The sequence below is a fragment of the Motacilla alba genome, chromosome 7 (assembly GCF_015832195.1).
Source record: "Motacilla alba alba isolate MOTALB_02 chromosome 7, Motacilla_alba_V1.0_pri, whole genome shotgun sequence".
Taxonomy (NCBI): Eukaryota; Metazoa; Chordata; class Aves; order Passeriformes; family Motacillidae; genus Motacilla; species Motacilla alba.
This window is the reverse complement of record NC_052022.1, coordinates 21153673-21170805: the sequence shown is the minus strand read 5'-3', so window position 1 is coordinate 21170805 and position 17133 is coordinate 21153673. Positions and strand designations below refer to the sequence as shown.

The following is a 17133-nucleotide window of genomic DNA, read 5'->3' as shown; positions in this document are numbered from 1 at the left end:
TTCCCCTCCCAGGAAACTGTAACTGCAGTGAGGTCTCTCCTCAGTTTCCTCCAGGCTGAACAGGCCAAGTGACCTCAGCTGCTCCTCACATGGCTGCTCCTCAAGGCCCTTCACCATCTCTGTTTCCCTCCTTTGGACACTCTCTAAGAGCTTTATAACCTTCTTCTATTGTGGCACCCAAAACCTCCCCCAGAGCTGCAGGTGAGGCTGCCCCAGAGCAGAGCGGGACAATCCCATCCCTTGCCAGTGCCTGATGTACCCCAGGACAGGGTTGGCCCTCCTGGCTGCCAGGAGGCTGCCAGTTTTGTTCACTTTAGTAGGGTAATTCAAAAACTAAGACCCTAAGTTTTTAGCTCTAAATTTGTTGTTTCATTCAACTAAAAGAAATTATGCATAGCAAACTATTGTAAATGCTGCCAGTTACTGAAGATGAATAGGAAATTTTTTTCTTTATTTAAAAATAATCGTAGTATAGTAGCAAGAAGCTTTTTCCTGGGACAACAGGAAAAAGGTGGGGAAAACCAGTAGAAACATGGAACTGTGTTGATCAGCCATGGCATACTCCAAGATCAATATGCAGAAGTAGCACGTGTAGCTTGCTATATAGGAGTGTAGTGTTCTTTCCTATCTGCTAGTATCAGCAGTCTTAGACACTGAGATGCTTTTTTTTTAATTAAAAAAAAAAGTCAGGAAAAACTGAAGGCCCTCAGTTTCACCACATTTGACAAATATAATTCTTGGAAGTACATTTTTCTCTCAGAAAGTTTTATTCACTTTTTAGATTGTAAGTATTTAACCTCTACCAAACACCTAGTTATTGTCCCAAATTATGCCTATTTCTGTAGATTAAATGCCAAACAGAAACCAGGAAACAGTGAAATGTTAATGGAGTACACCTGAAGCAATTGCTGCCTGTTAATGCCTTGACCTTGGAAAGCAATACACAAAAAGATGGCATCATAAATCCGTGCAATTCTTATGAATATGTATGTGCTACTTGATAATAATGAATGTGGTACAGCCATGCATGCACTACAAGATAATGTTGTGCCCTTTGTTGTCTACAGGTTGATAAAAATTAAAGAGTGGGTGGACAAGCACGACCCGGGAGCTTTGGTCATTCCTTTTAGTGGGGCCTTGGAACTCAAGTTGCAAGATATGAGTGCTGAGGAGAAACAGAAGTATCTGGAAGAGAACATGACACAAAGGTTAATTAGCATTCATTTTCCCTACACTTTATTATCAACTATTTCCTTGCAGTAATTTAATTGCTTGCGCTGATAGAATAATAAATGACAGAGTAATTACCATTATAAAGAGAGAATCTTCTCCTTTCTTTACCATGAGACAGAGTGAAAAGATTTATTTTAAATTAAGTTTTTAACTGTCATCTGTCATCTCTGTACAGTGTTTTAATTATAACATAGGTATTAGTTATGTATATTTTTGAGAAGGAATGATCACCAAAACTGTTTCGTCATCTATGGGGAATAAGGACAGTGGAGAAAATTTTGCCATAATTTTCTGAGGAACTATAATAAATTGTTTCAATATTGAATTTCAGTCAAACAGATACGCTTTCATGACCTGGAGTCCTGAAAATTGCATGAGACAAGAGTGCTGCCTGATAGGGTGATTTATATTTATCCCATGTTTCTGTAGGATGCCAAATAAACAAATCAAAATACTATCTTTATGATTTTGCAGTAAAAAAGTAGCTCTTTTGAAGAGAGTTCGAAGTAAAAGGCTACTGCAATTATTGTTCTGTTCAAAAGTAGACCTGATATCTTCAAAATATGTGATGTCTTTCCACGTAAATTGATTACTTAGCACATTTAGCTGTTTTATGTGTATATGCTGAATGAATTGGTTTCCTTCCCCCTTTTTTTTTTCAGTGCTTTAGCAAAGATCATTAAGGCTGGATATGCAGCACTCCAACTAGAATACTTTTTCACTGCAGGCCCAGATGAAGTGCGTGCATGGACCATCAGGGTAAGATTCATACTTATTCATCAGCTATATCCAGTTCCACACTATTGAATTCAGATTGATATCACTGACTTTGAAGTTTGTCATGGTGGCGGTTAGCTAGTCATTACAGATGAGGTTTTTGTCCAGGATAACTTTAATTATTTGTGAGCTGCTGAACAGTGAAAGTGGAGCTGCATTGATTGAGGCAGGTAACAATTGATTCTGCCTATTACATAGTCTGAATTTCTTCATCCTGTAGAATCTGTCTACCCTCCTCCTGTGGTCAGAGATAAGACGTACCAGTATTGTGCTTGCTTAATCTGTGTGACTGGGTTTGTCTGCAGTGAAATTGATGTTGCTTTTCATTTTGTATTCACTAAGTTTGTTTGGGTTGCGGATGGTTCATTCCTCCTGTGCTTTGCTGGGATTACATTTTAGCAATAAAAGCAATATAACGTCATTATATTCCTCATGGATACACAGTGAGCTCCAAATCCTAAAATCAGTGTGCAGTAATTCAGGTCTTTTCCTGACTTTAGTATTTAGACCTAGTTTATTTTGGTAGTTTTATATGTTTATCTGGGAACTTATGTAATGTCTAAAACAATATTATGTATTTTAAATATTGATGTAGAATGGTTATAGCCATAGACATCAGCTGATTTATTTGATCTATTCCCAGCGGACAGTAAGAGCTGAGCTGTAGTGATTTGCCTTTGAATGTAAATATGTTGCAATATAAAGATCAATTTAGAAAAAATATTTTGGAATGTGTACAGTTGCAAACTCTTACCTTAAAAATTACAACAACGTCAACTTTTGGAGGTGCAGTTCAGTCTTTGAGCTTTTATTTTTTGCATCAGTGTATTTAGGGCTGTGCAATGAGTTTCAGTGCTGTATTTAATTTCATTCATTGGAACTAATTTGTTTTCATTAATCAACATAATTTCCTGTAAATTTATATTTTTAATAGTACTGCTACAGATGTTTGTGTATGTGTTTCAGCACATTAAACTTATTTTCTTAAAAGCATGTGTGGGGTTTTTTTAGCTTTTTTTTCTCGTCTCTATTTACATGATAACTGCTTGCTCAACTCCCTGAAACAGCGACCAAAAGAATATAAAAGCAGAATTTTGTTGTTCTGATTCTTGCCATAGTTTTTAAAAGCATATTGTTAAATTCCACTTTTTTCAGTAGAAGCGCTTGCTCTTTATTAGAGAATTTGAAAGCTGGTTTATCTTAAGACTGATTGTGAGTATCTTTGATTTAATGTGCAAAGATACTTAGTCAGGTAAGCATCAGTGAGTAGCCATATTAACCCAATACATCTTTTATTGTAAAAACTGTGCTTTACAGTGTCAGACTCCTTAGCACTTTAACATGCTTTATTAAGCAGCCTTTAGGTCACCGTTATTGCTCAAATTTCTCTCCATGGTTGTGTGTGCACAGAATGTATGTCCTTGTAATTTAAAGCATGCTGCTATAATGCATTCTCCTCTAATGCATAAACTTAAATTATCGTATACTTGTCTGTGATTTTTTTATTTTTTAGTATAGTAATTCATTTGTTGATGTTTTGGTAAGAATACTCAGTTTGTTCTATATTAAACTTACTAAAATTATTCTGAAATAAAAATAAGCTAATGTGTACACCTTGACATCCATACGTCATTTCTCATTGTAAATGTTGTTTGCCATGAATGTTATCTTTAATTGCAATTATTTGGATGTAAGTGAAAGTCTTGAGTAATTCAGATTTTAAAGTTATTTAAAAATCTTTATCTTCCTCACTTTCTGTGTAGAAAGCTAGGGGTCGAAGCAAATCTCACAACAAAACACAGTCATAGTTTCTAAAATCAATACTGCTGTTGATATCTATTAGGAAAAACAAAGCTGCTGTTCTTTAATGTCAGTTGGTTTATCTGTGGCGAAGGCACTGTCTGTGTCCCAGTATTGAGGATCACCCAGCTGCATGTGTGGCATTTTAGCTGATATGAAACAAAGTTTCAGCAGAACCTTAAAGCATATAAAAAAGAAGAAACCTTTTTCCTGCAATCAATCTTCTGAAATGCAATTAATTTTCTTCTTGTCTTTCCTTTGACAGAAAGGGACGAAGGCTCCTCAGGCAGCAGGGAAGATTCACACAGATTTTGAAAAGGGATTCATTATGGCTGAAGTAATGAAATATGAAGATTTTAAAGAAGGAGGTTCAGAGGCTGCTGTCAAGGTGAGCTCCCCACTTTTTCTTTTCCCTCCAAATGTGCCATTCTTCCATTTCAATCTGAATTTTCATTGGGAAAAAGTTCTTAATGCTAAGTGAACCTTCAATCACTTCTAGCAATAGACCAAAATCCATTTTCATCTTTTACTTAAGAAAGAGTTCAAATGCACCAACTTAACTGGACAGGAATGCAACTGTTTCAGTACCTGAGATATAACAGTGCATGGACTACATATCAGCACTAAGACTAAATGTTATGCTAATATGTTGGGATGTTTTTCTCACTGTTTACATATTTGTGTTCAGAATTTAATAAGCTTTAAAGCTGACTTGTTTTTTGAAAAATCAGATGATTTTTAAGATGCAAGAGATGTTTTGAATTACTTCTAAAAGGAAGCATGAAACAGAAAAATCTGTTTCTTCTAAAAATGCACCATCTTGTTTTGAAGAAAGGTATTAAAAATGTCAGATGCAAATGGTTAAGAAAATATTGTATTATAAAATTGTACCCTTTTTTCAGGATTAGTGGGTTCCACTTCTAGGCTCTGATAAGTATAATTAGGATCTTAAAATTTACCATTTCAGTATTTTATTCAATTGCCCTTTGATGTCTTAATCAAAAATGCCGTGCCTTACTTTGGTCGTTCAGGGTGGCCACTGTGTGCTGAACAGACAGTAAAGATATTTAATGGAAAACTTTTCTCCTTGAGCCTACGCTTCTTTGTGGTGACACTTGTGTTGAGAAGAGTTTTATCTTCTTTCTCAACACTAGAGGGCAGAGACTGCTCGGGTGCCCAAAGTTGTGCCCTTTTAGAGCTGACAAATTATATCTGATTTGACGTTATTAAGTATGAAATGAACTTGTATATGGCAAAAAATGTCATAACGAAAGCTGTTCTTCTCTGCATTGCTAATGCGTTATTTTCTGCTTCTTTCTAAGCAGAAAAACTTACCTTTATTTCATATACATTTGATTTTTCACTTGGCACTTTTGACATTTTCTTAAGGTTTGTATTTTATGAAATTGCAATTACAGAGCACATTAGTTTGATTTACTCAGTCTCAGTATTTGAAGGTTTCTACACACAATAACGTGTTAAAGAATTTAAAAGGTTCGGCTTTACTGTTTGCTTTTTGATAGCTTGAAAGGTATGCAAAACTATGATTTCAAATTCAGCCTATTCTCAGTGGTATCACTAAGGAAGATCATACTGAGCAGCGGGACTTTAATAGGTTTGTTTGAACCCCAGGAAGTGAGGGAAAAAAATCCCATATAATTGGTTCGTTGCGGCATGTGAACTGCTTTATGAAAAGGGAAGTAGAGTTGTAGTTGTAAAGGGAAGCCACAGCTATAAATAAATCTAATATTCTGCAGTCAGAAGCCACTTTACATAACAGATTCAAATTCTGCCACTGTCAGTTTTTGATGCTCAAATATGAGTGTTTTCCCTGAGAGGTTGCATCAGTTAACACCTATTAAATTAATCAGTATTTTGCTTGTATATTTTTATTTGCTTTTCACAGTGTGAAATTCTAGAAATGAAACTTCCATGTTCAAATCATATTTAATGATTAAATTTTTATTGCCATGATGTAGCTGTAAAACAAGCAGATTTACATTTGTTACTCAGTTTTAAAGTCAAGGTTGGGGAAAAAACCTTGTTCTTAGAATAAAGTGTCATATTCCTCTGGTCTTTTCTAATTTGCATTTAATACAATGTTTCATCCCATAGACAATGCTAATTGCTTTTATATTGCTGGTAAATTTAAAAATTAAATTTAGGCGCTTGTAGGAGTCATCTTAAATAACAGTGGTAATGGGAGTTGCTTGCTTTGTATGTTATCAAGTTGATCGATTTTTAAGTTTGATTTTGTGTGTGTTTAACACCAGTACAGCATAACTAATTTAATGCCAGTGCTGTGAACTATACACTGAATAGCTCTGTGTGGGCTTTGTAGTCTACAGGGATATCACATTATTAGCAATCATATCTGCTTAGGCAAAGCTGGCTTCTACAGATGGCTGCTTTCAAGTGCAAATGAACTGGTTAGACGTGTCTTGTTTAATACATACTCAAGATTCACAAATGGGTATTGATTTTTTCAACCAGTGTTTCTGATAGCAATGGAAATGGATTAAATGGTCTCTAGAGAATTTAAAGGAACACTGTCACTTTTAATTAACTGTAAACTGGTAACAAAAATACATAAACTTACATTAGTGTATCAAAATGTATTTAATTAAAGAAGTCTATGCCATACTGATAGTGTGCACTACTGTGTTAAAAAATATGTGTTACTCTGTGGTGGACAGTTTTTTCTATAAATATTTGTGAGTAATAAATGTATTCAACTGTAAAATGTTTGTGCCCGCAGCTTATGTTTTCTGGTGGTTTTTACAACACTGTTTTATTAGTATTTATGCCATCAATTTGTCTAATTACTCTTGACTTTAAGCATTATTAGGATCTTCAAAGGAAAGAACTTGAAAGGAAACCTTTTACAGTCTAAACAGATTTCCAGGGGAAAGAAATAGGAAAACATTTGCAAAGTACTAATTCTTATGTATCAATAATGTCATGTGGGGTAAGGTTGATTACTATTTCAGTATATATTTATTGTCAGGGCTATCTTAGCTGCTATTTTCCATAGGCTAGCATCACTGGGAACTACATTTAAATAAGGTATGGCAGCAACAAGGTTATCGAGCCTCTAAATTTCTAGGCAGCAATATGGGGAAATGGGTTGCTTTACAGAGCAGGTTTTGTGAAAGAAAGGTGTCTGAGTTAACTGTGTACCATTAATCTGATCTGTTCTACAGCAACTAAGGTCATTAGTTAACAGCTTTCCTGTAATGGGATCTTAGCATGCCACCACTGTGATAGTGTCATTGAGAATAATGGCACAGTGAGGTCTTGCATGGAAGCACTTTCTCCTGCAAGAGAAAACTTCAAAACAGGAATGGTTATTGAACTAAAGCAGAGGCTCTCAACTTTTCCATATTGTAGACACTTTTCAAGATAAATGCTTCCGCAGACCACCTCCCGCCCAGCCTGTCAGGCCTAATGCCACAGCCTCTGTAATACTGAGTTTAATTACGACGAGATAACAGTAGAAAAATAGAATAATAAATTGTAATGCAGAAGATACTGATATTTAATAGATTCCTTGCCTATTTTCTGCTCTCCTCAAGTACAGCATTTTAATAACGAATTTTCTTTTCATGTCTTTGGTCCATATGCCTTTTCCCGTATCCTGGTTTCACAGCCTATCTGCTCTGCTGTCTGTCCTTCTGAAGCAAATGCCTTCTAAAGGAAATTTCTTACAGAAGAGCTGAGCCTGCAGTTTGTGCTCCTCAGCCCTTCATTATGTGGGTGCAAGCAGACAAGAGAGCCCCACTCACAGCCCGAGTCAGGCGCAGCTGTGGCTTTTGCAGGGTGTCCCCATGGTCAGTGGGGACAGGGCCCTCGTGTCCGGCAGCTCGGGAGGCCGGGAGCCATGGCACAGACCAACATTCCCCAGCAACACTGCTGCCAGTGTTTGCCATCTGCAGGGCTTTCAGATGAAGGAAAAGAAAGCCAAATAGAAAAAAGAAAAAAGGAACTGTTTTAGTGTCCTTTATCTTGCCAGGCTCTACCACTATATAATGCAGGTGCATTTTAAGCACTACAGATCCCGTGGAGGCTAAATTACTTCTATTTATATTTTATATATATATGTCAGACTAAGTGATGTCAAACTGAGGAGTCTTGTGACTGCCGAACTCTGAAGCTAAAGTATTACCATCTCTTAACCAAAATGTATTTAAATAATTGCCGTATGAAAATACTATAACATGTCTAATGAAGTAACCAATTTCCTTTTGTCTGTTCCATTTACAGGCTGCTGGAAAATACAGACAACAAGGCAGAAATTACGTAGTGGAGGATGGAGATATTATCTTCTTTAAATTTAATACACCTCAACAACCCAAGAAGAAATGAATACCAGATTTGTTTGCTCAGAAATGAACTGTGCTGCTTCAAAAAGCATATGAATTTTTATTTGGAATTGGAATATCTGGAAACAAAAAGCATACAGTTTCTACCTAGGGAACCTCCCTTCCCCCAGTGAAATTATTCTTGTTTGTTTTGAATTAAAATATGGCACCTCCAGCAAACATGCAAGTTCACTAAATGTGAACAGCTTTGCATTTCAAACGATTAAGACCCCACTCCAAATTGTAGAAGCTTTTTGGGAACCATATTACTCTCATGATACTTCATTAATCTCCATCATGTATGCCAAGCCTGACACGTTTGACAGTGAGGACAATGTGGCTTGCTCCTTTTTGAATCTACAGATAATGCATGTTTTACAGTACTCCAGATGTCTACACTCAATAAAACATTTGACAAAACCAGCCTTGGTGTGTTTGGGGATGTCTGTATTGACTGACTGTGGTGTGCTGAATGCGATACGGCACCTGGTGGATGCTGATTACAGAATTTTAAGACGTGTATGATACAGTAACTGGCAGTGTGGGGCAGCTGCAATTGTATCTTGAAAGTGAGTCTTTCATGGGAATCAGAAGATTAGGATGCCAATGATTTGTCTCAAAAAAGTTAATGAATTTGTAGATGGACATTCACTGAAAGATGATACTAAGGATAATAATGATGGCAGCATAAATTATTTTTACTAGAGAGAGGAAATATATGTAGAAAAATCACGTTATCTATGAGACTGCAGCTTTTTTGTTTGAATAATTTTGAAAAAGTATTTCACTTTTGCCTTGAAATTAATAACTCAGGCTGGAGCTGTAGTAGCTGAAGCTGTGCATTGTCCTCTCAGGTCTGGTTTTGGAGGCCAGACCACACAGGGATAGTGCTGGGAAGGAAGAGGTCACACTGTGCTGGATAGGTAAGTTGTTCTGCTGAAATGAGGTTGGTGCTGGGAGTACCTTTTTACCTCTCTACTTTTTAACCATGAAGGAGAGCTGGTCACTCTGGATAACAGAAAAATAAGGTGTTGGCAAAATAAAACCAAGTTTGTTCTTTCAGTGTGAGGTGTAGAGCTGCCCTTTCTCACAGTATGTTTAGTGTGTTTAAAACAGCGTGGCTTTGAGTGCCCGTGTGCTGGGGCTTTTGGCTGCAGGTTCAGAGGGGTCGAGGCTGGGAGAGATGCTGTTGTTACCTGTGTCTTGTTGGTGTGTCAGGCCCCTTGTGTCATGGTGATAAATTCCCTGGCTGGGAACTTTGCAAAGGCAGCTTGCCACCAGCTCACCCCCCGCTGTGTGTAGGGTGCTGGGAGTGCTGGCCACATCCTGCTGGAGACATTTCCTGGAGATGCTGCCTTTGAGCCTCGTTGCTCCTTTCTGGGACAGTGGGACATGCTTCAGCCAGAGCCACGAGCCTCGTTGGCATCATGCCTGTAATTGCACCAAAGACAAGGAGGGAGGGCAGAGGACTTCAGCACGTGGTTGTTGATTTTGTTTCAAAGAGCATCTCCTGTTTTCATGGTGGCAGGAACAGGGACAGTATTGTAGAGCAGAGAAATTATGGCTTCAGATGTTTTGGAATCCTTGAAATTATCTTTTTTTATCAACTCCCTGGTACGGCTAGTATTTGTTCCTGGTGTTATTTTGATGTTGCATAATTGAGAAAAGATTAGGACCATCAAATCTTGTGTTAGAAGTCAAATCCAAAAGAAAACAGAGCCTACCTGTTTCTCTTGGAAGTCAGCAAGGTGCTAGTACCAGAGAAGGGCTCATGCTGGGTTTTAGACAAAATGAAAGGTGAGTGAGAAGTGGAGTATGTGTGCTGCTGGAAGAGAAGTAACCTCTTTACTGCACTAATACCCACTGAAACATGTTCTCTTGTCCTGGCTGAAATTTGTTCTGGTTTCCAAAATTCTCCCATGGTCCTCAATTGTTTCTGTTTATTTGTATGTACATCGTGATACCTCCCTGTTCTAAAAATAAAAATAATTAAAAATCAAACTAAGTTGTTTGTGATAGACAGGGGTCTTTGAAGTACTACAATATCCTGAATATAGAAAATGAATTTGAAATGTTTACCACATCTTAAAACATATAGATTCTGTAATGTTTTATGTTTCAGTTTATTGATTTGCCTGAATAGTTCTCTCTTCAGCTGTTTAACTAGGTTCTTTTAACTACTGAAGCTAATAAATTATTCCAGAATAATCACAAATTTTATTAAAAGAAAGAGTAATTTGATAAGCTGTTATTTCTACCACCAGTGACTTGTGACACTGCCATGTTAAATATGTGCAGCCCATGTTTCTCCTTAATGGGTTTATGCATTCAAGATGTACAGCTCCTTAAAACTTGTAGATACATGTAGCAAAGGTAAAGCACTCTGTTTTAAATAGAATTGTGATTTAACTTAAGCTGAGCACAACTTATTTTGCATTTCAACCTGCACCAGCTACTCCAGGTGCGATGTATCCATCCTACTCACATTTGCTATTTAAGAAAAAACCCGTGGAATCTGTCTGCACACTTTTCACTGCCACTGGCTTGGTCACTGCCACTGGCAGTGGGTAGGAGACATGTTTCTTCATCTGGAGGATGAAAAAACATTGTAGGCACTGGTCTTCTAAAATACAGTAAGTAGGGAGCTTTGCAAGGGAGGAGGAGTACTAACCCTTCCTCTTGACTTGGCGTTCCTCAGTGACATCGATGGCATGTTTCTGGGATTAAACAAACACTAGTGGAACAGGGAAAAGGCTGCTACAGCCTCCAAGCTTCCAAAAGAGAGTGCGCCAAAGTGATGTGGAGATGGCAGTGAGAGTGGCTGTGCCTGCACTGCCCCTCAGGTTTACTCTGTTGGAGCAGATCTGGAGAGTGAAGCAGTTGGCTGTGGGACCTGATGCTCCCCTGGTATTTGAAGGGCTGCTTGGGCTGGTGGCAGGCTGGTCCCGTGAGGAGTTACCAGGGCAGTTTCCACTTCAGGTTCAAGAGAAGCAGTTTACTCCAAGATAGCCAAGGAGTAGCCACTTTGCCTGTTGTGAGAGTCCTGTGCCGTGCAGAGCAGGCAGGGAGTGTGTGTGTGTGTGTGTGTGTGTGTGTGTGTGTGTATGAAGAGGTGTGATTAGGAGGTTCACTTTTCAAGGTATGTTCCTGGTCAGAAAAAAGCAATGCTGTAGACAAGGGCTTACAGCTGTTGGCTTTTGGCAGAATCAATAGCAATATCAAGGTCATGTGCTTGGGGACCCCAAGATGCGACATTTCAAACCACTAAGAAGCATCAAAAGTGCAGAAATTTCATTTTTGAAAACTATTTGTACCCATAGATACTTCAGATATAAGATACAGGTTTCTGTCCTAATAAGCATTTCCTAATAACACAGGGGAAGTGGATTTGGCCTTTCTGTGTGGATTAACATATCAGATAAAATACAGAAGTACTGTCTTAACTTCATGTATATTTGTTCTTTCATTTACTATGTCCAGCCCTGTAGAGATTGGTAGAATTGCCACAGTTGTTTTAAAGGATTTACTTTTCCTGAAGGATCCTTTCTTACCTGCTTCAGTTTTCCATCTGCCTTTTCTCACCCAAGAAAAGGGTGAGAAACCCTCACCCTCAGGTTTTCTCACCCTGATCTCTTCCCAACCCACAGGGCCTGCCAAGGACTGTATGGCAGAGTGCCTGCTTTGGAGACTCCGTGCTGTAAGCTGTATTTTCCTTCCCTCCTTCCCCCCAGAGCAGGCTTGCAGCTGGAGTGGCAGCACTGCAGCTGGGCTCACTCTGCTGAGCACCTCCTGGCACTTTACTGGTGCTGTTGCTCTGTGGTGCTGGCTGTGGGCAGGGACAGCCCTGCTCAGGACATGTGTCCCCAGGCTTGCAGCCCAGTGACTGTGCCCCCTCCCTGCTCCAGCAAGCTGGCAAGTCACCCTTGTAGCTTCACAGACGTCAGGGAGGTGCATCCCTGGGGCAGTGTTTCATGTTCTTGTGGCTGCCAGGCTTGTTCAAACTGCCCTTGCATAACTCTGTTGGTCCTTACTGAGGTAGGGATGCTGCTTGTCCCATTCCAATGGGTGGTTTAAACACCATTTATTCTACCAGCTGCAGGATAGGATCATAACGTTGCTTTTTGAAAAATCAGTGTGTCAGGTGAAGTTTTCAGTTTGAACAATATTAGCTAAATTTTACCATTTCTGTCCACTCACAGATTCAACTCACAGAGGATGAAGCAGAGAAAGCCATTAAAAAGTTGTAATTGTTTAAAGCTAATAATCACTTCTTTTAGCTTTTACTCCCTCCATACTAATTCCAAATGTTTGATTACACTATTCCACAATTTCACTTCAATTAAAACAGGAAAACCACTGGAGGCTTCAAAAAAAAATCAAAGTAATGGTATTCATCACAGTATCCCTGTGGATTGAAATAGTGGTGTGCAGGTTGGGCTTAGAAAGGTTTAAAGTAAATTTTGCATTTCAAGGCTGTCTTTGGAGCATGCACGGGCAGGGCCCATTCCAGGTCCATGGAATAGACACGTGGCAGTGTTGCATGTTGAGGAATGTTCCATGTGTGTGCTTGCTGTCCGGAGCGGGGCCAGTCTGTGCTGCCATCAGAGCTCATTGTGGCTCTGTGCACTTAATGCCTGCAGCGTTTTATTTTCTACATGCAAAATGCGTGTGCTCAGCAGAGAAACTGATAAACGACACAGCAAATCAAACTTGCAGCTGTTGCAAGAGGGCGTGGGACGTGTAAGTTAACAAAATACACGCACTGAGTCTCAGAAAGGCAGTGCCTGAGCAGCAACACGGGGGTTTCCTGCCCTTGGCAGCTCTGCTGCTGCTGCTGCTGTGGGAGGGGAAGGCTTTGGCTTTGGCACTGCTGGGCCCTGAGGGGCAGGAACTCTGCACAACAGGGGAATTGAAAAGGCTTAAATTTGGGATGGGGATATCTCTAAACACAGATAAATAACATACCAAGGGCTATTTTAGTAAGAGTGGGGATGGAAGAAGTACTGCTCTGTGTTGACCATGTTTTCATCCCCGGTGACCCAGGCCCAGCCCTGGCTGCAGAGCCCCACCATAGCCACAGCAGAGACCCTCCACCCCTCCCAGGCAGCATCGCCACGCCTCAAGGTACCTGAGTCTGGAATCAAAAGAGCTGAGGTAAATTATTTTTTAGAAGGGCGTGTAGGGACAGAACAAGGGACAATGGCTTTAAACTGGAAGAGGTTGGGGTTAGATATTGGGAAAGAATTTTCACTATGAGGGTGGTGAGGCACCAGAAGCTGTGGCTGCCTCATCCCTGGAAGTGTTCAAGGCTAGGCTGGGTGGGGCTTTGAGCAGCCTGCTGTGTTGGAAGGTGTCCCTGCCCCAAGGCTGGGGGGCAGATTTGATCTTTGAGGTCTCTGCCAACCCAACCCGACTCCCATTCTGTGAGTATGAAATCCCTGCCCTGCTTGTACCTCTGATACCAAGTTCACTTGCTGTATTTTGGTGCAATGATCACAGCAGCGTGCAAGGGGGAGGGAGGAGGCTTTATGAGGGCAATTTGGGAAACCCCTTCGTGAGGATCTTCAGCCGCCATGGCCATGGCCTCCGAGGAGCTGCCTGCCCCAAAGCACAGCACGGGGTGAACATGCCCAGCCCCAGGTTTGGTGCCTGCACCTGACAACAGAGGGAGGTACACTGGCCAAAGGGGCTCGTAGGGCTGGAATTATAGTAAACAGGCTTTGGCCTCACCAGGGCACTGCAGCTGGCCCCAGGCACGGGCAGGGGGCATGGGCTGGCGCTGCTGCTCTGGCCCAGGCCTCACTCCCTTCTTGTCCTGTGCTAGGAACACTCACCCGTGCTGTGTAAGGACAGAGCTAGCTCTAACCAGGGGCTCTCATGCTGCTGAAGGGACACCTTGCCAAATCTGTCAGCAAAAGATTCTTCCAAAAGTGCATGCAAAACCCTCCGGTTGCTGAAGAGTTAAACTTCCCTGCAATATGAATCATGTGCAAAGTGTCCAAATTTGGTTATAAATCCTGTTTAAGTTTCAAAGCACAAGCGTTATTGGAGGTAGCAATACTAACATCAAACAGCCTTGATAAGATCAACAAATTACTAAGTATAATTGTTTGTGCTGGGGTGTGTGCAAGGAGATAAATAACTCATAAATTAAACACCAGTGCCTGAGGGTGAGTCATTCATGGATTCAGAGCTGTCCTGACGCTCACAAGCAAAAAGTAATTTTCTCTTAGTTCAGTAATTCTGCATTTCAAGATATAAGATCAGCAATCAGTGCTAGGTGTGCTTGCAAAGGTGGAAGGATACTTCAGCTATTGGAGTTTCCCATACAGAGATTAACAAGAAAAGTCTGTTGCTTTTCTCTGTAGTGGGGAGTATTCAGGCTGAGGTACACTTCTTCAAAAAGATAATGACTAATTAAGGGATTAAGAATAGATTACAGGTCAGATTTTGCTGTTATAAATTGACAGCATTCTCCTGGCTACTAGTTTATATTAGCAGAAAATATGTCCCAAATTGTTAAAGAAAATCAACAACCCCCCTGTGATAAGTGCTGTTAGTCATGCAGGCTAGTGCCTGTTTCTGAGAGGCACCTGGCCCCTCGCTGGCTGTGCTGCAGCTCACGCGCTCTCACGCGGGGTCATTAGAGCCCCTTCCTGACTTATTCATAAGACCCCATGAGGATCTTGGTCTAATCAGGCTTTTCCTAAGGACAGGGAATAGTAATGTAATCTGTTATTGTAACAACATCATCTTGATCTGCTTTTATTTACTAATGTTTTGCCAGCCATTTAATATTTTTCTGTTGAATTCAGACAGAGATCACACTGAGAAATCGTATTTTTGGAAATGTGGTGTAAATCTCACAGCTGCTCAACAATAGTTGCTGCTGGGATAAACTCGCAGCCTGCAGGAGACAATTGATGTGTAACCTACACCCTCCTGACCAATCGGATCTCAAACAGCCTTGACCTCGTCAGTCTGGGGAGTTTTCTGATGGGAGAAGTGTGGTGGGAATCCTCCTGGAGGAGGACGAGAGGTCTGTGACAGTCTTTGATGGGTTCTGTCAGTCCTCAAGAGTACTAACAGTGCATCAGTTTTCATCCACAGATATACAGGAGGGATGGAAACACAGCTGGTTTGCAGTTACATGTTTGACACATGTAATCTCCATTAAGTGATGCCATCTTCTTGTGACACCTCCATCCCGTGCACACAGCCTGGCCTCTGAGAGCTGCCTGAGTTTTCTGTGATTCCAACCCAGCAGTGCAGTCACATGGCGCTCAGGAACCTGTCACCAGGTAATAAGGACATTTCTGCTGTCCCAAGCCACCTTTTACGTGCTGTGTTGTGGGAAACCCTTCACCTGGAGGAGGTTTGTGTCCAACACCAGCTGCTGGTTTGGGATGTGCCTGTGGAAAGTGTTAGAGGTCATTGCTGGCTCCACTGGCAGATGCCATTCTGGGAAAGAAAGAGAACTGTTTAATTTATATTTACTATTTAGGAAAAAAGCTGTAAGCACACCCTTTTATCCCAAAATAAAAATGAGTTAATGACTGGAGTGTTTAGCCCATTGGGGATGTCATTGTTTTCAATTACGTGCCATTCTGATGGGAGAGCACAGATTCTTAGGCTGAATGGAGATTTGTGCTCCAGCTATTTGTGCCTTTTAAAACATTTTCTTTACTACTTTAAGAGAAAACTGTAAAATGACAATAATGACATATTATTACAAGTAAATTACACTGTAAAATAGCATTAATATTGCAGTTGAAACCTAGAATTTGAAATAAGATGGAAATATTCATTTGCACACAGCTTTTGTTCTTATCAAAAGCAATTTGGATTAGGAATGAGATTTACTTAGCGCCTGCACTCTCGGGCGAGCTAATGCTCAGTCACCTGGACTGAGCAGGCTGTCAAGCTCGTCTGTCACCAGCCGCCACAGCAGCCTCAGGCAAAGCCCAGCCCTCCCGGAGCGGCGCGGCACAAAGGGAGCCGGGTGCCCAAACTGCCCGGAGCGGCCCGGGCTGGGCAGCCAGGGCTCCCGAGGGAGGGTCAGCCTCTGGTTTGTCTCCAGAGCAGAGGAGGTGCTGTACCACAGAACGTGAAATCCACTCTTCTCCCCCCTAATGGAGAAAGACTAATAGGAATTAGAAATTAATAAGCCCAAAGTGGGCGCAGGGTGGTAACTGGGGACCCTGAGCTCAGGGACAACGCTGAGCAATTTAACGCTTCATTTCATGAAAATTGTCCCCTGAATTTGACAGCCCTGTTCTTTAGAGGTCAAGGGAGTTTGGCTGTATTTTTCCCCTCCTCCATTCACAAATAGGAAACCGTCAGACCCTGGAAGGGCCACTTCTGTACAGAGCAATTTTGCACTGTGAGGACTGCAGGAGAGCCCCTTTATAGGGGTACGTAGAACGGATGAGGTATCAAACTGCATCTAATTGCTCTTTTTTGGGCTGTGTTGGCATTAAAGTTGGTTGGCCTTTCAAGTAGGACATGAATAATTAGGACATAATTAGGACCACCAGCAAGGCCCCATGAGCACCCCATGGCAGTGGGTCTTAAATCTTCCCCTCTCTCCATGCTTCATCCCCAGACAGAATGGACCTCCCCTTCCTCACACCTTGGGCAAGGGCAGCTGGCTCTCCAGGAGATCAGCCCACTGTTTGATGGCCTCAGGATGAACAGGGGAACACCAGGAATCCACTCACTTTTTGTTGGTCACAGCTTTCATTCATTTGTATTTACATTTTCAGTGCAATAAAGAGAGCAATAAATCTAGAACGGATCTTTCAGGCAGCTTCTGCTTGATGTCACCCTTCCAGCCCTTGTTCTCTCTGCCCACCTAAATAACACAGGGCAGGCACAAAATTTCCATAGGGTGAAATAGGTGGAGAGCCTCCTATATTTCTATAATAATCCTTTGCAGCAGCGATAAATCTCTATTATGTGT

General features: G+C 40.9%; 1 protein-coding gene across 2 annotated transcripts in view; it reads left to right on the top strand.

The window, feature by feature from the left end:
- OLA1 (Obg like ATPase 1) overlaps nucleotides 1-8595 on the top strand; it is a 128109-nt gene extending 119514 nt beyond the window's left edge. For both annotated transcript variants that reach the window (XM_038142019.1, XM_038142020.1), the window contains 4 exons: nucleotides 1068-1208; nucleotides 1896-1992; nucleotides 4076-4198; nucleotides 8074-8595. In XM_038142019.1, the coding sequence (XP_037997947.1) occupies nucleotides 1068-1208; nucleotides 1896-1992; nucleotides 4076-4198; nucleotides 8074-8175 (463 nt within the window). In that variant the 3' untranslated portion in view covers nucleotides 8176-8595. The remainder of the gene's footprint in view (nucleotides 1-1067; nucleotides 1209-1895; nucleotides 1993-4075; nucleotides 4199-8073) is intronic.
- Nucleotides 8596-17133: the final 8538 nt, after the last annotated feature.